Source organism: Callospermophilus lateralis, chromosome X, assembly GCF_048772815.1.
Source record: "Callospermophilus lateralis isolate mCalLat2 chromosome X, mCalLat2.hap1, whole genome shotgun sequence".
Classification (NCBI taxonomy): domain Eukaryota; kingdom Metazoa; phylum Chordata; class Mammalia; order Rodentia; family Sciuridae; genus Callospermophilus; species Callospermophilus lateralis.
Genome location: NC_135325.1, coordinates 64,990,044 through 65,013,265, shown reverse-complemented (window position 1 = coordinate 65,013,265; position 23,222 = coordinate 64,990,044). Strand labels below are relative to the sequence as shown.

The window sequence follows — 23,222 nt, the reverse complement described above, 5'->3', positions numbered from 1 at the left end:
TGACTAAATGACTGATGGATGACTGTATTTTATTTCCCTATCCCATTTCTAAAATTGCATAAAAGTGAGGCTTGCTTGCTAAAGCAAAGCATTGCTAAAACTCCTCAAATATGTGTTCTCTTTTCAGAAACATTTGTCTCTAGTGTGATCAGCCAGTAAGGTATTTGTCTTTATTTTTCCCCTTTGTAATTTAATTATGCATATAATACTATTAAATAGACATTTAAGTTTTTGCTAAAACAATTCTAAATTCATTATGTAATTTTCAAAGGGCTGTGAGATTCCCCTGTCAATTCAAATATTTTAAGATCTTTAATACAAAGAATGTAAAGTTATTGTTTAATATCAAGCTTTGAAACCAGATAAAACAGATTTTCCTCCAAAGTGGCATATCTTATTTTGTAAAGAGCTTCTTTCTTTATATTGATATAATTATATAAGAGCCTCTTTGTGGTGCCTCATTATATGCTGATTTTTTTCTGATGGTCTTCGAAATCCTTTCTTGCAGAATTCACACCTGTGTGGATAGTCTTTTGTATGAATTGAGATCACATGTCGTTTAAAGCCAGATGCATCTGTAGTGCTGTATTCACAATACTCACACTGGTAAATCTTCCTTCCAGTATGGGTCTTCATATGCTTTTTGAGCTCATTTTGCTGTCTGAACCCTCTCTTACACCTTTTACATTTCAATGACTGATCCTTAGTATGAACTGAAAGGATATGACCACTAAGAATGAATGGATCTGATGTCTTAAAGTCACAGTGCCTACACTGATGAATCTTCCTACCCTTATGAATATCACTATGCTTTTTGAGCTCAGAAGGACGATGAAAACCTTTATCACAGACCTCACATTTGTGAGGAAAATCCTTGGTATGGACAGATATGATGTGCCGCTTAAGGTCACTTGAGTTGGTGCTCTTATGATCACAATGAGGACACTGGTGTGTCTTATGTCCTTGAAACAAATCCAGATGGCGTTGGAGCTCCCTTTCATCACCAAATGCTTGGGGACAATGCTCACATTTATATGGCAAATTGTTTCCATGTTTAGACTTAATGTGAGTTTTCAGATTTGATTGATCTGCACACCTGAAGACACAATACTGACATTGATATGGCTTCTCACCAGTATGGGTTCTCATATGTTTCTTGAGTTCAGAAGGATGGCGAAAACCCTTCCCGCATTCAACACAAACATGAGGAAAATTCTTGCTGTGAACAGCCAGCAAATGTCTGTTCAACAGTCCTTGTTCGGCAGTTTCATAGTCACAGTATTTGCACTTGTGCATCTTCGGCTCCTTGTCTCTTAAAATAAGCTTATTTGAACTCAGTGGACTAGCCTCTCTGTATCTTCTCGTGTATTCTGTAAATTCATGTGTTTTGTCAACTTTATTTATAAGCTTATGGCTTTCTAAGTGATTATGGAAACTTACTTTCTTGTTAGTTGTAAAGTCACAATCTGTACACTGATATTTTTTTCTCATCAAATGATCAGGATGATTCTTCATGTGTCTTTTTAAGAATCCCCTGGATTTAAACTTTTTTGTGCAAATATGGCAAGGGTATACTGTCAGGGGCTGTCCATCAGGACCTATTATAACAGCTAGGTAAAAAAATAAAGGAAATTTGACATTTGGTCAGACTGTTTTAAAGGATTTTACAACAAAGGTGACAAAACTAGCTGATATTCACTATGTGAAAACTATATTAGTTGAATAAAATCCTACAAGATAAAATGCAAATGAAAAGAAATTTATGGTAAAATAGTTCACTGGAAAGAAATGAGTGGCACATTTTACTATAGACCACTCACCTGTCAAAATGCTATCATCATATATATATTTTGAAAACCAGAATTTGACAACCTTTAATTAAATCAACTTGAAAATTCTCTTTAAAAGGAGCAGACAAGCATAGTTTTATTACATATCAGTCTCACACTGTAAAAAACAATTATCTATATAATACACAAACAGGTACATGGGAAGTATGACTACCTGTAAGCAACAGATTTTTTTCTTTGGTTATAAAAAATAATTGCACATCTCCAATTATTATGATATTCATAAAGCAGAGTATTTACCTGTTTGCCACTGCCTTGTTTCTCCCTTTCTCCTCTTCTTGGATTTCTGTTTAAGTACTTTGTTTGTATTAATGCTATCACAAATTTGAAGGTACTGTGCTGCTGTACTACTTCTGTTTTCTAATGTTGAATCCAAAGTATTTCCTGGAAAAAATCAATACACTGTTAAAACACATAGCATTACACTTTTTTGGTTTTGTTAGATTAATTACTACAAATGACATGGAACCAAGTTGCCTTTGCAGCAGTGAATTTCACATTCTCATTCTCTTTGATTCCTCTCTCACAGTTGTATACATGTAAACACTTTGAAAAGGATATCACATGAAATTAATGTCAAAATATATCACTTTAATCATCCTAAAAGAAGAAACTGATGAGATACATGTAATATAAGAAACTGAATTTTAGGACCCTGTTAAAAATCTTGTCATCAGACCAATTTCTCACCAAAGGTAGCTAATAAAATCATAGTGATTTAGCAAGAAATATACATATATCAATGAAGGAATATAATCATGGTAACTATATGTAATGCATGAAAAATTAAACCTCTTATATATGTGCTTTAGAATAGTATACTTGATGTGATGGGTATTAAGGTAGGTTTTAGAGATTTAAATAACTGTGGCAGGCAATCTGCCACAATTTTGGTGGAATCAGTGCATAGGGAATAAAATTCTTAATACAACTTCAGTTCTCACAAATCTATTGTGGTGCTATGCAATTTAATTTAAAGCTGTAGATCTATAAAACTCTCAGGTTAGCTTGTATACTGCAATATATAAATCTCATCAATTTCTGTGAAATCTACATTTAAGTTTAGATAGTCAAATTCTTCCCAAAGGTAGAAACAGAACAATGAAACAGTTTGTTATGAGGAAAAGCCACCTTGAGAAAGAAAAAAAAATGAACCACAAAATACTACTTAGAGCCAATTAAAGCTAAGAAAAAAAACTGTGCTGACACATGGATTTTATATAACTGTTATAAATTGATCTCTCTAGCTCTCTCCGTTTGCCATCTAACTTAAGAAAACGGTTCCACTCAAGAAAGACATTAACAAATGACTGATATAATGAAAACACTTCTACTTTTCTGCCCAAATAATTTGTATTTTATAATTTTTCCACAGCAGCCTTTTATGGCCAGTGTGGTAAACTCTGTATCTTGAGGGAATGAAATGCATTCACTGATTAACTCCAATTATATCCATATGTAAATTAATTTCCCAAAGAAGCAAATTCTTATGTAACTATATTAGGTATGACCAGGCAAGTAATAATCCAACAAATGTTTCTGCAGATTCAAACTATTCTTTACTTACCAAGCAGTATATAAGGCCAGATATTTAACTTATATCTTATATAAAATGTTCTCTCACCTGATGCTTGACAATCTTCATACCTTCGGGAAACTCTTCTTTCATCTCCTAAAAAAAAAAGAGAAGAAAAGAAAAAGAAAAAGACTAATTACTAATATGCTGATTATAGTGATTACTAAAGATCACATTTTAATCTATTAAAATCTTACTTTGCCCATCATTCCTCGGATTAAAAAATATTTTGCTAAATTCTTCCACTCTCTTGGATTAGATAATTTTGCACACTGAAAATAAGGGCTGCTGTCAGCATTCTTGGAATTGTTTATACTTAGGACAGTTTTACTCTTTAAATGTAAACTCTGTAACTATTTCTTCAAAGTACTTCTAGCCCTGGAGATGTTCAATAATGACTCTTGAATGAATGTACCTTTGGGTGAACCAAGTTTAGGTAAATTAATGCATTTGAACACCAATATTTTTCAAAGTACACAGTATACCTGGACTTTCTTGTACATTACACAGGAATGAGATAAAACAGACAGAAGGGGAAGAAAATAACTTGATAAATTTACCTTCCATGACATACTTCTAAAAGAGCACACCTGAATTTGTTGCTTTTCAGAACCCCAACATCTTATCTGTGGTGTTAATAATTGAAATGAATTTTTCCAAATGAGAAAAGATTAATTTTTCAAAGGGTACTCCTAGTTTAGGAAAATAAAATGTTTTATGGCACGTATACAGGTAGTATTTAAAATAGATGGTACTGAAAATGTATTAAGCAAAGTTCACTTCAAATAGTACAAAATATGTGATAGAAAAAAACATGTAAAAAGTAACTAGAGGGGGCTGAGGTTGTGGCTCAGTGGTAGAATGCTCGCTTAGCATGCATGAGGCACTGGATTCGAGCACCACATAAAAATATTGTGTCCACCTAAAAAAACTAAAAAAAAAAAAAAAAACCATTAAAAAAGTAACTAGAGATGAATCAGTCCACACAAAACATTTTATTGTATTAGCCAACTCACAGTGGCATTAGCACAGCATATTTAATGGCCAAACAGCTGATTAAATACATATGTTATGTACTTATCAGGTGAAAAAATGCCAGTGTCCTACCATATGCCGCAGCCCAGACAACAGGGACAATTGTTTTATTAACATCAGAGTCCTCAAGCTGAATCTCAGGGAGAGAAGTTCCTTCCTCTTCCCCTACAATGACTTCCATGTAAACTTCATCTGCTATTTCAGCGCAACCTAAATTTTAGAAATAATTCCTTGTTTATAACCCCAAATATTTAATAAATGGGTAAAAATTCCAAACAATTTAAACCTTTCAACTTCCAAGATTTCAGTTTGGTTAGTCTAAAATTTTATAAATTTAGTGTAGGTTTTTATTAGGCACTTTTGGAGGCTAATGCCACTAGGAGACAATAATTTATAAAAATTCTTATTCTCCTCTCAGATCCAAGTCTTCTGAAAATGGCTTTTTAATTGTATAAAATGTGTGCATGAAATATATTGACCGATTTTATGGCCCACTGGGAATTACAAATTTATAAAAGGAATTGTATCCAATAAATTTACCTGATAGTACTTCAAACTCAGACTAAGTTTCCCATAGAATCAACATTAGAAAGTAATTTACACTATCTCATATACTATGTTCAATATTACATGTAATAAAAAATAATCAAAATACTGGTAATTGAAAACTTCTACAAAAATGGTAATATATGTATATGCAAATGCATACATATGTATTTATTAAATGCTATTGTTCAAAGACATGTGGACACACTTCAAGAAGCTGAGTTTTAAGAGAGTACTGAGGAGGAAAATGATTGAGGCTCATTTAAAAAAACATTGTGGTTAAAAATATTTAAATATAGAGCCACTGTATGTACTTTATGTGAAAGCATCTGTTTACATGTAACCTGTTAAATAGAAAGCTGACTTGAATTATGTTTTTCTTTGATTCACACACTGGGATCTTCTATTTACTATAGAAGCATGTGAAAATAACTTTAGGAAAAAGTGTCCTTCCTTCTCCAAGTTTCTCTTCTCTCCATTTACCAGAAAAGAGACACTGGTTTGTTTCCCACATCCCCCTAGCACTCTTGTATCAGCCAACCTAAACCTTAGTCTCCCACCTCCTACTGTGCCCCTTTATTAATAAATTAAATACAGTAATAAAGGATTCAGAAACCATATGGAAATTATTTCATTGAACCCTTTCATCTCTATACAAATCTTCTCCTCTCATTTGTTTTGATATTTCAGCTGTGATATACTATTCATGTAAGAGGATAGAATTCATGTCTTCTAGAGAAGGAAATGAAAGGAATAGCTATCAGAATGCAGCTTAGGTAAAAACCCAACATTGTCAGGGTAATGCTGTGAAATGAAGGATCTTGCCCTACTCGCACAAAATAATAGTTTTTTTTTTTTTTTCTTAACATGTCAAGGAGACAGAAGTAGCCTTAGAGAAGGGCTGTATACTGAGGTGTGGATAAAGTATGCAGAGAGTAAAAAGCATGACAGGAAAGGAAACCTGAGGATTTTTTTTGTCCTGTGGTACTTTGCCCCAAGAAATCTTAAGGAATAACTACTTAGACACCATCAACATCATTTAAAAAATCAAGATCTTAGCAGATTAACTTGGATGAATACTTACATAGCTAACCTCTCAGTGACAGAAAGAGAACAACCAGTTAGCCTTTCCCCTGCTAAATCCAGAGACAAACCAATAGTGCTCAAGGCCATATGGAAAGAACACTGGAAGTACAATTAAATAGACAGGAGTTCAAATCCTACCTTCTAAACTTAATATTGGAATGGTCTTGGGCAATTATTTTCCCTCAGTCTTTCTTCCTTCCATAAAATAAAGATAACACCATCTACTTCAGAGATGAGTTATGAGAATAAAATGAGAAAATGTATATGTACCATATTCAATAACACATATAACATTGATACTCAACTCTATATATTTTTGAGCTTCATTAAGTCAGGAACTGTACACTGCTTATCTCTATTTCTAGTATATTAACTTAGATATTATATTTCATGTTTGTGGATGTGAAAGATACATGTATACATGTATTTTCAGCAAAGGGTCAGGCTTACTTTAATAAATTTTGTTCTTATACAGTGCTTCTATCTCTGAGATTGCTTTTATTTTTTTAATCCATGATCCCTACTTATGTGTTACTACAGTGCCCTTTTTTCTTACTGATATCATCTTCTTCCTGAGAAGAATCTTTAACTGCCATGTAAACCATCTTCTCCCGCTGCATTCGGCTCTGGTCAAGCACTCCGGCTACAGAATGTCCACTGGTGTACTCACTTTCTGTGACAATTTCTGTTCCACCTTAAAAATTAAAACACATATCCAAATAGAGAAGTATCATGGAATAACTCCCTAAATTAATAAAGAGAATATACAAGAACTATTTATCTTTAGAAAAATACATTTTTTAAATTCCAAAATAAACTTCAAAGTGTGAAGAAAATTGTCATAAATTACACTTTAATTTTCTGCTATCAGAGAAATAACAATTACTAACAAATCACACTTATATTCCAAATATCATTTATTTTTTTACATATATTTGCCTATTTATTCCTTACAATAGCCCAATTAGGTAGTTACTATCATTATGGCCATTTTAATGAGGAAACAAGAGACAGACGGAGGTTATGTAACTCACTTAAGGTGGCTCAGCTAAATGTCAGAACTAAGATTAAATCCCAAAGATGCTGCCTATAGAATTCATGATATTAAATACTCATTTTAATTTCTTACTCTAAATTCTCATCACTCATTTTGATATTTTCAGCTATAATACTCATGTTTGAAACTCTAAGAACATATTTTGTATTCTTGCTTTATATATTTTAAAATACACCACCCAAGAAAACTATTAAAATCTGTCCTTTGAGGACAATTTCAGAATAGTCCACCTAAAAAGTAAGAATAAATCTAATTCATATAATAGCAATAATCTAAAATTAGTCTTTGTACCTATTTCAACATCATCTTCGGCCTCTGCTTTAAATATATATACTTTTATAACTTCTGAACCAAACCCATCTTCTTTAACATCTTCTTGTGAACCATCACTGCCGATTTTTAATGGTGTGTTTCCCATATGCTCTAATTTCTCCCCAACATCATCCACTGTAAAATATAAAGGGAAATTATTTCAGTCAAAAAGTACCACTGATATTTAGGGTGTGCTAAGCCTAAACGCAACATTAAATAATGTATTTTAACCATGTATCTACTATATTCATTTGATGACCTATTATGCAGTCACAAAGTGTTGTTTCACAGGAAAATAGTGCATAAGATCGGATATACTACATGATCACAATTATATTAAAAAAAACTATTCACAGATACTAATTTATGTAAGGAAATATTTTATAACTATATAGTTTTAATTAAAATAGCTTGTGGAAAAGACTGAATAATCTTCTATCACCAAAATCAGTAACAGAAAAATTTATTAAACATATAAGTCATAAAATAAGGCCCATAAACAACTCCCAAATTAAACAGCAGTTGTTTATAAAATAAAAATAGCATATGAAATCTAGGATTTTAAAAAAGGGAAGAAACAGAACATATCAAAAATTTTATAAAAGAAGCTTTGATAAACCCTTTTAACAATAAATTCTCAGTAAATACTCTAATTTCTACTGAGTCAATGGGATACAAACCACAAATTTTTTGTTAAGTCTAATTTTAGCAACGTATGCTTTATTTCAAAGCCACATGCAAAGGAAATAGCTAAATTGGGTACTTTCACCTCTTTTTCCTTATTAAAAACTTTATAATTCGGTGCAAAAGAAAAAAAATAAATAATATACAAAGTTTGTAAAGCAACAGTATTTAAGACTTCTACTTACATTTCAAGTATACATACTAAATGTTATTTTCTGCTCTACAGTTTTTAAGGATAACATTTAGTTTCATATGAATAGAGTATATGAGCTATGCAATAAATAGATTATATTAATAATTTTTTCCTATGGCCATAATTAATTGAATTCAAGCAATATATTCTCCCTAATTATTATATGCCTACCATTTTTAATTTTGATACTATTCCTATAAAAACTAAAATGTATGCTAAATTTAAAATCTGATATATATGCATATATGTATGTTCATACACATATCACAGTACTGCATATGAAACATAAGAAACATCAAATTCTGAAGGCTCTAAATACACATAACAATTCCAGAACTATGAGAAACAATAAATTATCACTAAAAAGCAATAAACCTGGTATTCTTAGAATTTTTCAGGAAGATCTAAATGGGTCAAATTCTCCATTTTCCCTACTTCAGTTTCAAATTTGATTCATATAATTTTAAAAATATTATTTTGGCTTTTCAAAATGGAAAATATCACATTTTAGAAACTCTCTTTACAAAAACTACTTTAACTTTGTGACTAAATACACATGATTCCACATACTTAAGATTTTGAATATTTCATTCTCTATGGAAGAAAGCACTCAAATGATAAAAACAAATGTACTAAATATTTTATTCCCTCATAGCAATTATTATATTACTAGATTTTTGGCAATTTTGAGGAGACAACAACACTAATTAAAAAAAAAGAAAAAAAAATGATGAAGTATAAGATATTATTGGTTTTACAGCTCATAAAATATGCTAGAAAACAATATTATAAGAAAAATTAAAATAGACAAATTAAGTTTTCAGGAAAAAAAGTACTTTCTTACAAAGAGAGGACTAAAATCTTAAAATGTGTCCAAAACATGAATCTCCAAAGTTGGACTAACTTATAGTTATTTATAAACACTGTTCTATTATATGTGAATAGTTTAAAGTGACCACAGTTCTCTCTGGAAAATCTGAATTAAAGCTGCCATTCACTACATTAAAGCTCATGAAATTAAATACACATTTTTGGCAAAAATTTAAAATGTGTAAGATAATTTTAGCTTTAAGTTTTGTAATTATTGTTGCTATTCTCTCAGATTACTATTTCTGTTTTTAAGGTTCATGATTTAAGTTTAATGCATCTATCATTTCTTATTTAGATTCCTCAGAATGAGCAATTTTGAAATGTACTGAGTGAATTTGTTCTGGATTTTAAGTCCATAGATGATAAAACTACTAAAGGTGTTGGTGTGCAGTTTGAAGTAAATCAAGATTTATTCTATAATTTTGTCACTAAAAGTAACATGTTGATAGACTTACCAGGCAATGAACTGATTTAAAAAAAATAAATCCTCAAAGATTCTTATTAAACCATTAAGTTCCAAGTTTTCAATTTTGCAAATATTTCAATGAAAATGACATCAGTGCATAAAAATAGGTTGGAAATATTCTAGAGCTTATATATCATTTATTAATTAGAATGAAAACAGACCAGACAACTGATTGGACACTGGATAAATATAGTATCTGATAATTTGAAATGCAGTGCATTATTCAAAATAAAAATCACAACCTAGTTCTAGAAAATACTTTCTTGAATGTATTCCTTATATTACATATCAATTATGCACATATAATATTTTTTTGAGTTGAACATTTAGTACAAGTAACTTCTAAAACAAAGTTTATGCCATTTTCACAATGAATTCTAAAATATTTTCAAGTGCTCTAATCATTTGGCTATTAATTTTCCTCAAAATAATAGACCTCTAGAAACATAATAATTATTTCAAAGTTACCATAAGTGGTATATTTATTGCTTAATTTATGTTTTTATATGTGTTCCACATATGGGACAGTAGGACAAAATGTGTTAATGAAGATAAAATTTAAAATACCAGCAGGAGACAGTGATTTATGACTGTAATCCAGATACTTGGAGGCTAATGCAGGAGGATCTCAAGATATTGGCCAGGCTCTGCAATTAGCAGACCTTGTCTCAAAGTAAAAAAAAAAAAAAAAAAAAAAGGTTGGGGTTTAGCTTGTGATAGAGAACACCTGGATTCAATTTCTAGCATTGAAAAAAACTTAAAATATCTAAAATTCAAGGTTAACATTTTTATTTATTGTAAGGCACATGATATTCAAGTCCTACAATGTTATTTCTCAAATCACCAATAAGGGGGTATTGTATTTACACCACAGAAATCTACTCTACGAGCATTAAATATAAAACAAAATAGTAAAGCACATTGTTTGCCAACACTGCAAAGTTTGGTAATATTAAATGTTTGTCTATAACCTATCGGCAGAATTTGATTAAATTGTATTTTAGCAAACTGTGTAATATAACACTGCTTTTTAATGCTAAGTAAGCTTTTTACTTTACCACTTTTAAGCTGCTTCTACAAAAATTATATGGAGCATATAATTGTATCTGTATATGATACAAATATATAGCATACTGATATACTACAGGGGTGGGGTTAAGCAATGTGCAAAGGATCTATATTTCACAATAGAGTAAAAACAAAAATAGTCACATTTAAATTTTCAACATGTGCCACTCTGAAATAGATATCCAACAGAACTGAAAACATACTCACACAAATCTCATATGCAAATGTTTATAGCAGTATTATTCATAATAGCCAAAAATGGAAATAACCAAAATGTCCATCAACTGATGAATGGATAACCAAATATGGCATATCCATACAATGGAATATTACTTGGTAATAAAAAATAATGAAGTCCCATATATACGATGACATGAATGCCTTGAAAAGATTATGCAGAGTGAAAAAAAGCCAGATATAAAAGGCCACACATTGTGAGATCCCACACATATGAAATATCTTGAATAGAAAAACCTAAAAATTGAATTTACAATTGCCTGTGGGTGAATGGCATGGCAAGTAACTTCTAAAGGGTATAGAATCTCAGTTGTGGGTAATGAAAACATTGGGAAATTGATTGGGCAATGGCTATACAACTCTGAATATACTAAAACAATTAATTTACAAACATTAAATGGGTGAATAGCATGGTGTGTGAATTAAGTATCTTAATAAAGTGGTTTTACTTTTTAATATTACTTTTTTCTTTTCTTCACTTTTAAAATCACTTTTTTCTTTTATCCCTGAAATTGCTGAAGTTTGAGATCAAACTTTTTGTTTTATATAAAATTATGTTCACGTCTAAGTAAAAAGCCATTTAAATGCATTAAAGTGGCTCCCTGTTCCAGTGAAGTTTTTCATGAAGAAAATATTCACCCATAAATGTCTTATTAGAAAGATATGGTTATTCTCTTAATTTCAAAGTTACTTAGCACAAGTGGGAGATCCTAACCATCTGCTAAGATAAAGAATTTGTGAAGTTTGGATTGAGCATAGATTAAACTCAGATGTACCTAAGATATTAAGAGAAGATAAATTTCCTACTGCTAAAACGCAGCTATTGATTAGGTTTCCTTACAGGAATACTTAGGGATTCCGGAACAAGACAAAGATCTAACTTAAGTCCTCAGGTTAAGATATTTTGAAAATCTATATTTCAGAGAAAATTACTTCTTGATTAAGGTACTTGAAGGTAATTTTTTTTAACACAATGCCTTTTTTTTTTAATGTGGTGCTGAGAATTGAACCAGAGTCTCGCCTGTGCTAGGTGAGCACTCTACCACTGAGCCACAATCCCAGCCCCACTTGAAGGTAATTTAATCTCTGAGTTTTGAAAGATAACAACAGCCAACAGAAACTGAGTGGTAGTGAAAAGTAATCAAAAATTAAGGAACAGATTAAGAGAAAAGAAAATGGTGAAGTAGAGGAAGAATTATAAAAAAATCAAGGATAAGAATGGAGGGATAATGAGTGATGTAGGAAAATATTTATTTTATGTGTATTTGTAGACACATTTTCTAAAACATAAAGGAATTTAGTTTTAAATGAATATTTTAAATATTTTTTTTCTTTTCTACCGATTAAGAATTAATCCTCAGGGCTAGGGATGTAGCTCAAGCGGTAGGGCGCTCACCTGGCATGCGTGGAGTGCTGGGTTTGATCCTCAGCACCACATAAAAATAAAATAAAGATGTTGTGTCCACCAAAAACTAAAAAATAAATACTAAAAAAGTCTCTATCTCTCTTTAAAAAAAAAAGAATTAATCCTCAGCCTAAACTCCCTCTAAAATTATCCTGCAATTGTTTCACTAGCATTAGAGCTATATAATGTTCTCCTTAATTTTCAGTCTAATTATATTAGACTAGAAGCACAGAATTCCTTGCATTTGACATATGGGGTAATTGTCAAGATAAATATTTGAATCTAACATATTTCAGAAATGTTTAAAAAAACTTTTGCAGAATCAAATCAGAAGATAATGCAAGGTATGACTATTTACAATACATGATATCTAAATTTTATGTCACTTTAAGACCAATTTAATGAATAAGAAACTACCAACTTTTGCCATATTCTTTTATAAATGATAACCATAGTTATTATAATGTTAAGATATAAATATAGAGTTGCTATAGTAAACTACATCTGTTTAAGAATATATAATAATATTTGCACAATTTTTAATGATGTAAATCAGCCCTTAAAAGCAATGTAAATATTCACCATCAAAAGTGCTTACAGAGGAATGTTAACATTCTAGACTTTAAAATCATATTTATTACAAATTAAACAAATCTAGTTTGTTTTGAATTCACTCACACACATATAACATGCAATTACTATATTCATACATACACGCACTGTATATGGTAATTCTCTTCCCAGTTAATCTTTTTGGCATTTTTAAATAGAACAAAAACCTTCCTCAGAAAAGTAAAAAGTCTTTATCTAATCTTTACTACTTGTAGCATAATTTCTTCAAATTTTATAAAGATCCACTGTTTATTCAAGCTTCAAAGATAACATCATGAGATTTTTATTATCACTATTTTTTTTCTGGCAAACCTATCACTTCAAATGAGAACAAAATATTTCTATCCTCCTTCCTCACATGAAAAGTTTTAAGGATCTCAGAAAGAAGTCTGAATAAATGTGCTAAATAGTTTTGCATAAATCATACACACACATACTTAGTCAAATGGAATACACCAAAGAGAACTATAGAACACAATCCGAGTGATTTAATTTTCAAGTATTTAAAAAATATATACAACAACTCTTAAAATAATATGCATAAATTCCTATGCAAAATCACATTGACAAGTCCACTGCTTGCTGTGTTACAAAGAAAGCAATAGTGGAAAAAAAGTTACTTCCAATTTTGAAATATATATTTTTACCATTAAAAATTTGTATCAGTATCCTTATGTACCTTCCCAAGCTGTTCCTATTCTGATATTAAAACATGCACTATAGGACTTTATTTTGGATATAAAAATTCACTGAGTAAACTGAAAACATTAAAAAACTCAAAAAAATCTGAACACACCTTTGAAAAAAATTAAATTTTCAAAAGTTTCCCCCATGAATTTTATTGAATATATCCTCCTTCCCAGAAAATCTTTCCAAGTTATATAAATCAATCTCCTGAGTAATGAAAGAAGACTTTGTTTCACTTACAAGATATCATTAAGTAGTCTTCAGAAGTGCTTTTGACATCATCATCATCTTCTTCATCATCATCATCATCATCATCTTCAGTTTTTATAGTAACTGTAGAACCAGGAACACCACCAGCTGCTTGAATCACAGTTTCTGTATCTGAATTTGTTACAAGAACCTCCTCTGATACCATTGTGGGAGAGTCAACTCCTGAAACACAATCTTGGACCACATGTTCTAAGTGTCCATCAGGACCAGTAACAAGGTCAGCCACAAAAACTTGCTCAGGTACCCTAACAGTTTCTGTAATTAATTCAGAAGTCAAGATATGATCCCCTTCATCTTCCTCTAAATCTTCTTCAATGGCAACATCAGCTTCAAGTACAGCTTCAGGAACAATCACACCTTCTGTTACTACATCAGTCTCTGTGATGATATCAGGCCCATGGACAACTTCAGCAGCAAGGCCATGATCAAGAGTTATCCCATCATCTGTGACAACATCAGAAACTAATACAGCTTCAGGAACTGAAACAACAATATGGTCTCCATCGATATGTGCAGTACCAGCCATTCCAGCCACTATAATACAAACAATTATCCAAAAAAAGGTAAAGTTATTTTATTAATTAAAAGTACTCTATTTAATATATCAAATGCTATAAAATATTACTTATTAATATCCTTGCTAAATATATCATTTAAAAAAATCACTGACAATTTAATTATAATAAAAATATCACTAACTAGGAATTGGAATAGAAGTAGGTAAAAAAAAGTTAGTAAAATCTAAATACATATCTAAAAAATAAAATACCTTATTTTTAAGTAAAACATAAAAGTCATATTGACAACCATTATACTCCAATGAAACAGATAAAAAACAGTGATAAAACTAAAGGTTGGTGAAGATGTAGAGAAACTCAATGTCTCATATGTTATTGGTGGAAATGTAAAATGGTAACAGCAACTCTGGAAAATAGTTGGATAGTTTCATACAAAAGTAAACATGCACTTACCATACACACCAACAATTGCATTCTAGGGCATTTTTTCCCCAGAAAACTTTAAAAAATATATGCTTGTTCAATAATTGTACATAAAAATTAACAACTTATAGTAGCTATTACTCAGAGTAACAAAAAGCTGGAAATAACCCAATCATCATTTATCAGGTAAACGACTGATTAAACCAATCTGGCATACCCTTTCTGCATAATGCTACTCAACAATAAAATGGTGCAAACTATAATACATTCTACAACCTGAATGATTTTCCAGAAAATGATTCTGAGTGAAAAAAGCCATCATGGGCTAGGGTTGTAGCTCAGCAGTATAATGCTTGCCTAGCATATGTGAGGCACTGGGCTCCATTCTCAGCACCACAAAAAATAAATAATGTTATTGTGTTCATTTACAAGTAATTTTTTAAAAAAATTATTGAAATTGCCATATATAAGGTATAAATGAAATAACTGGAATAACTGGTATAACTGTCTCAAGTTAATAAAACTTTAGGGATGAATAACAGATTAATAGTTGCCAAATGTGGTATATGTGTGTGAATAGAACAAGAATAGCATATATATGGTGATGGAACAGTTCTGCATACTCACCATGGTGGTGTTTACAATATCCTATATACAGAGTAAAACTGCATAGATACTACACACACACATTCTTGTAAAAATGGTGAAAAATGAATGAAGTCTGTAGTTCTAGTTAACAGTAATGTACCAATGTTAATTTTCTACTTGTGATATACTACTATGGTTATATAAGATGCCAACATTGGAGAAAGATGAGTAAAGGGAACATAAAAATAATATGTACTACTTTTCCCTAATTCCTGAGAGTGTATATTTGTTTTCTGAAAATAAAAAGACATGAACAAAAATGTTACTATGTTCAAAAAAGTTAACAAATACATTACGAAATATGTATTATGAACATGACAGTCCCTGAACTATATCTGAAGTGGGAGGCATTATTCAACACCTGATTTAGGGGATCAAAAAACTAAGCATTTTAGACTAAGTTTTGGTTTGATAATAGTAAATCTACAACAGGATCAAAACATAAATATTCTTCATGAGCAGCAGGGTAAATACCAACTCTACTTGCCTTGTAAATATTGTATATAAATGTAAACTCTCTCCATGAGGAATCATTACATTCTGTCCCTTAGAGGTGGTACAGTAAACAAGATTGTTTGTTGATCTGGTTATAATGAAATTATGTATATATTATTATAATGAAATTCTGTACTGAAATATTTTTTCTACCTAATGATCACTTTGTATAAATTATGAGAGAATGCTATTTGCTGTACAATGTTCACTATTTTTAATCAATCCACTATGGAATTTAGTTATCAAAAATGGAGAACAGTTGACACCATGGATAACTCAGCCCATCAAATAATAAAGTAAGAAAGGAATGTTGAGTTCTTGGGAGCATCTTTTTATTCTCTTGAATACATGTCACTACTCTCTCAAACTCTCACCTAAACCACCAAATTACCTCAAAAGAACACACCATGATCCTGCAAGTTCAGTAGACAAAGGGAGTTTGTATAAAACAAATAATTTTATTCACTTATTATTCCACTACATGTTTCAGATACAGGGAGGGAGAGAAGTTTCAAATTTAGCATTCAGTCTGGAAATATGATGGCTTTTTGCAAGAAAAAGATAATATTAAATACACAAAATTCACAGTACTGTAATTCTTACATAGATAATAAAATTACTATTTCATAGAAATCATTTTACAAACCAAAGATTTAAAATGTAGGAAATGTCACTTACTTTAGAGCATTGCTAGAGGTTAGTTTGTTCCTGAGAGTACATACAAAGAAGCACAGAATAATGCTCAAGCTAACCTGGGTTCTGATTAACTTCACTGGGTACATTCTAAGGAGATATAATAAATGCCTTTTGTTTAATCTTGTTGTTGTTATTTTGGATTGAACCCAAAGACACTTTACCACTTAGCTACATACCCAGCCCTTTTTATTTTTTGATACATGGTACTGCTAAGTTGCTCAGGCTGGCTTTGAACTTGTGATTCTCCTGCCTCAACCTTCAGAGTGGCTGGGATTAAGTTCATTAAGCTTCTAGTGGGAACTTACAGGGAAAAATAAATCAGATCTTAACCAAACTAAATCTAAATATATTTTTTTACCTTGAACCAAATGATCTGAAGGATCTTAGACCAAGAATTGATAAATCCATCACAGGATTCTAGCATATTACTCAGATAAAGATGTCTCCTATTAAATTTTGCTCTTCCCTCTTTTCAGTTTATCTGTTAGATTTCACTGTATACCTAAATAAAGTCATTTATTAAGCTATACACTAGATATAGTCATTACTGACAATGAGCAAAGCAACCAGATAATATTTCATATTTTTTTCCATTTAATTCTCAGAGCAAGAGAATAAGGTGGGTATTATTATCCTCATATTAAATATGGAGAATCTACAGTTTAGAGAGGTTAAGTATGCTTGCCCAAGGTTCAGTGTAGTAACTGAACTTATTGTGTAACTCCAGACTAGTTATTATTTTTTTTTATTTAACTGGGGAGATAAAGCTTATTTACTTAATGTAGAAACTGTTTTAAAAGAAATTTATAGGATTAACCAAGTTGGGCACTACTGAAGAATAGTTTGAGGGAAAAAGTAAAAAAGACCTATCACCTAAAAACTAATTTAAATTTTAAAAAACTTAGTAATAGCACTAACTGACATGAAGAATTTACCTTACTAGTAAGGAAAATATAAATGAGAAGAAAAAACAAGTGTGAAATAAATGCCATAACCAAGATCTGACTTACAGTATTTTCCATTTTACTCAAGTTACTTAATTTAAATGTGAATATCTGGGGCTGGGATTGTGGCTCAGTGGTAGAGCGCTTGCCTAGCATATGTGAGGCCCTGGGTTTATCCTCAGCACCACATATGAATAAACAAAGTTAAAAATCCATTGGCAACTAAAAAAATATTTAAAAAATAAATAAATGTGAATATTTGGAGTTTTACCAGCATGATGGAATAAAATTTGTTATTTGTTGGATCTGCTTTATACTACTATCTAAGGCTATTTTTCTCTTTAACTTCCAAAACAATATAGACATTTTGCAATATCAAAATGTTAAAACAGGGGCTGGGTAGTAGGTCAGTGGTAGAGCACTTGCCTAGCACATGTGAGGCCCTGGGTTAGATCCTCAGCACCACATAAAAATAAATTAAAAAATAAAGGTATTGACAACTACAACTAAAAAGTAAATATTTTTTTTAAATCTTAAAACAATTATTAAACTGACATACCATAAAAATATCCCAATGTCTAAAATTTTAAACCTCAACTACCTTTCAAAAAATTGGTCTAACAATTCTAGATTAATGGTTCAGATTTTCTCTATAGTAGTCATTCCATACTCCCAACCAAGAACGTTATAGAATTTAGAGTTCTTGACATGTAGTATATTTATTTGGCTAGTTCTACCTATATATGCCAAATTTAATGTTTCACAAATATCACTAAATTCATTGGGTTGCAAATATCAAAGTTTTGATGCTAACAGAAATTCAAAGTGAATATGTCTAATTCCAAACAAAATGTTAGAATTTAGAAAATTTAACATATTGGTAAACTAAAGCACAGGGGGCTGCTTTAGAAAAAAATATATAAATTAATAGAATCAAAATTTCCAAAATTTTTCCTAACAAAATTCTCTTTATGAGTATACCCGTTTGACACCTTTCCATTTCATAAAATAACATATACCTATGTATGAAATTGTGGTCACAACTGTATATCAAAAACAGAAGAGTTCTTGCCTTCTAAGAGCTTAGAATCTATTCTCCAAGCAAATATGTATGCTTTCATTTTAGATCAATATCATCCCTAACCATATATTAGTGGGCTCTACCAATATTAGTTATTATTGATTTAATTAGGAATTAAGAAAAAATATAAAACAATTATATATTATATTATTTATTATATAATTATTATAATAATATAAGAACAATTTAGTTGGCATTGATTTTTATACCTAAATTTAATGAATATAAAAATGGAATTAAAAAAGAACTCATTCTTTCATAAAACCAATAACCAAAAATACAGAGTTAAATCATAGAGTATAACAGTAGTAGAAAGTAGTAGCTTCATACTTTTTTCTGCAATAAATAAGCTTAATTTCTCTTTTAAATTCATTTTAGAAGGGGCTTCAAATTATACTTTGAAAATTCCAATTAAAAACTTTAGTTCTCAAAATTTTCCATTTTATTACTCTTAAAGTAACAAGGGGTCATAAAAGAAAACTTTGTTTTCTAGGCCATAACATTTATGTGACTATGATTGTGTGTAAATATATGTATGTATGTGTATTCACCCCAGTTCAAATGAAAGGGATACAAAGATGTGTTCACTCTGTGGTTTCAAGTATGCCTTGGCACACTGCCACATGCCTCCAAGGGCACACATCTAAGATGCAAAGATTTAGGTCTATCAAAACATTGTTCTAATGCACTAAAAGTATTTCAACAACATAAATTTCTGTCAACAGATGAATGGATATACAAAATGTTGTTTTCCTATACTATAAAAAACAATTTGAGAATACAAATGAATGAAGTACTAAAATATGCTACAACATGAATGACACTTGAAGTTATTTTAAGTAAAAGAAAGCCAGACAAAAAGGCCCTATGTTGTATGATTTCATTTATATGAAATATTCAGAATAGGAAAATTCATAGATTAGTGAATGCCTAGTAGTGGTGAAGAGAGAGAAGATGGGGAATAACTGCTGGTACAGTATGAGGGGTTTTGATTTGTTTTTTAGGTAACACAATATTCTAAAATTACTCCAAGGTGATAGTTGCACAATTCTCTGAATATACTAAATACCACTGAACTGCAAATCTTAAAAGAGTGGTGAGTAGTATGGTATATGAATCATATCTCAATAAAAATAAAGAAGGAAAAACATGTATAAAATATTAAATAGCATGTTTTACTTCCCTAGCAACTAAAGTAAAATAAAGTATTAATGAAATAATGGATTAATTATATTTCAAGGCACTCAGGATGAACAATGGAAAAGAAAATTAAGAGGAACACCAAGTAAATATTCACCATCATCAATCAGATGATTTTCATTCTTTGGAAGGAAACACAACCTACTTGCTAAAAGGAACATCTTCAAGAGTGAAGGGGATCATAGCAATTTAACAACCGTTACAGATGATGTTATGTTTTGTATTAAACAGGAAAAGTACTATATCAACTTCCATTTTTAAAATATCAATTTTAAATAGTAAAAAAGTAGAGTTGACATTTCAACCAAAAGTTGCTTATATTGAAATTAAAGTATTCCAGTGTGCTGAAAACTATCACCTTTTGAGCCAAGAATTCATAAGGCCACATATAATCTCATATTTTTAGCCATGTTGTATTTCTTGTAGAATTTATTTTGTACATGTTTCCATGCCAAATAATTTCTAACTCAACACAATTCATTTATCTTTTAGGAGAATAAGTTCATGACTCCTTTCTATATCATCAATTAACTACACAGGCATTCCAATCCTTACCATATTCGAACTTAATGTACCCAAGTTTACTCAGGCTTACAGAAGTGCAAAGAATGATAGAACTAGAGAGTATCTTAATGTTCTTTAGTCTAACCCACTCTTAAAAGTGAAATCAGTTATTTAGCCAAGTTCACACACCTAATAAACAGAACCTCCATGTCTAGAATCCACTCATTACTCTGGGCTTTTCAATATGGAACCAAATGACATATTCAATGACATTTTCCAAAAATAGTAGTATCATTTTCTTAATTAAGACAAGTATCATGGGTTCCAGTTCTCTATCAGTAATTTCAGTTTTAAAAACTCTGTTATCACATGTTTTCTGTTTACCTATTATCCTGATTTACCATTTGTCTTTTCTGCTTTTACTCAGATCTTGAGTTTTTATGATTACTTTCCTGCTTTTTTTATTTCAGATATTTCTATCTTCTCTGTAATCAGACCAACCCTGCCTGAATTCAATTTTTTTGTTGACTATCAATAGAGTTTTAGCATCTCTATCAAAATTATACTTAACCACAAAAGTAGGGAGTTTTTTTCTTTAAAAAAAAAAACAAAAAACGTGGGGCTGGGGATGTGGCTCAAGTGGTAGCACGCTCGCCTGGCATGCGTGCGGCCCGGGTTTGATCCTCAGCACCACATACAAACAAAGATGTTGTGTCCACCGAAAACTAAAAAATAAATATTAAAATTCTCTCTCTCTCATCTCTCTCTAAAAAAAAGAAAAGAAAAATGTGGGGCTGGGGTGGGGTCTCAGTGGTAGGTTGCTTGCCTGGCACATGTGAGGTACTGAGTTTGATCCTCAGCAACACATAAAAATAAATAAATAAAATAAAGATATTGTGTCAATATACAACTAAGAAATATTTAAAAAAAAAAGAAAAATGTATGCTATTAATAACAACTTTCTCAGGAAAAAGCATCAGAATAAAATTAATTACCAAGTCCATGATTTTTATCTCTATCACTTTATAAGCATCTAACTACTTTGAATTGAAGAAAATACTTCCTTTTCCAGCTTTATTAACAATAAAACTTAAAATATGTTAGAAAACCAATTTAAAATTTCCTACATGTGGGAATTTTTTATTCACACATATACACACACATATTCATAATATGACATAATTATGTACTTACTAATGTGCAACCTAAGCTTTTCATTTCCAGTAACATATTATCTCTATATTCCAAGTTTCCTTACTTCAATCCTCCCACAAACTATAAGAATGATTTAAATATACCACTGATACATAGCTTATTTAAAGCCAATAAGCTCTATAATTTTATTTTCCTAGTAAGAGAATAATTTTTCATTGTTAATTCTTCCCTTCTTTAATTTCTTTTTTGGTATTTAGTATGTTCTTACTTTTAAAAAATATAAAAATATAACAAAGAAAATGCTTTACCAAAATCCTGCATAATCATGGTATGGGCCATTCTAGAGTCTGATGTATGCAATCCAAGACTTCCACCACCTGAATCCATACTTAGCAAAGTTCACTCAAAAATATCTGTAAAAGAAATGGTTTTAAAAATAGTTTAAATACATTTAGCCCAAGTCAGTTGTTCTGACAAAAAAAAAAAGGCAATTGAAAATATGCTTCTCAACCAGGTGTGCAAAGCTTATTACAAAACAAAACAAAAACAAACAGAAATCCTCAAAACCTGATTAGATGGTTTATGTGATGACCATAATTAAAAGAAGGGGTAGGTAGTGAAGTAAACCAAAGATTATGGAGAATTAGGACAGTAAAGGTGATGAGGCAGAGAGAAGTGATAGAAGCAAACAAAAGAACAAAACTGCAGCACTGAGATTAAGGTTAAAATATAGGTTATAAAAGAAGAAAAAGAACAAGATGAAAACGGACAATAGTTGGGATATTTATACATTACTAGAGGACTCAGATGTCTAGTATTAGTGAATTTCATCCAGTAGCTCTCATCCATTTCTTCCAGACCCAGATCAGCCCTGGAGCGGAGCTCTGCAGATTGTATTCACCTCTGGCTCCTGGGGTTCTACTTATAATGTAAATGTTTTATCCCAGTTTCCCTGGAGTTCTTTGAACCAGTAAGGACTTCTGGCCTCACTCTACTACATTCTCTTGTCTCACAGTTTTGAGGACTCGTGAAACATGACTGCTTCCTAAATATGGTAAAGATAAGATCAATCACATACAAACATTTAGCAAAGTGTTTCAGCATATCATTTGTAATTATACAACTGATTTTTTCAGTAATGATTAATAAAATAATGCTAGCCACATGGTGGTTTTGAAACCAAAGGCTCAACTTATTTCATTTCAAATAATTTATCATATATTTAAGAACATCAGATAGTAAGAAACAGAAAGCCAAATGCCATCCCTCAACCTATTTCTTATAATTACTTATGTGAATTTCCCTTTCAAATGTAAGATCCTATGTAAAACAAACAAAAAAGTATCAATTTCATAAGGAATTTATCACATTTTCATTTAGTAGTATTTACTACTTTGGGATATACTTCACAAAAGATGAGGTTACTGAAAATCAAAGTTTTACAAAGTTGTCCTGTAAAACAAAATCTTTTCTTAGATGCTCAGAGATTGCTAAATTGTCTTTTTTTTTTCCTTTGTGTTAAGGCTCTAGAGATACAAAAGAGGTAGAAGAACCTCTCTGGGTAACTCCTTAGCAACATTTGAGTTATATACAATGTATGTATA

The 23,222-nt window shown here is 30.8% G+C and overlaps 1 protein-coding gene across 1 annotated transcript; it reads right to left on the bottom strand.

Moving 5' to 3' along the window:
• On the bottom strand, positions 1 to 22,005 carry Znf711 (zinc finger protein 711). Its single transcript, XM_077106852.1, has 7 exons — positions 21,927 to 22,005; positions 13,925 to 14,488; positions 7,442 to 7,597; positions 6,650 to 6,787; positions 3,475 to 3,522; positions 2,091 to 2,234; positions 1 to 1,610 (listed from the first exon to the last, which is right to left on the bottom strand). Exons 1-7 carry the CDS (start codon positions 22,003 to 22,005, stop codon positions 433 to 435), a joined length of 2,307 nt encoding a protein of 768 aa, XP_076962967.1. The 3' UTR covers positions 1 to 432.
• Between the last annotated feature and the right edge of the window lie 1,217 nt (positions 22,006 to 23,222).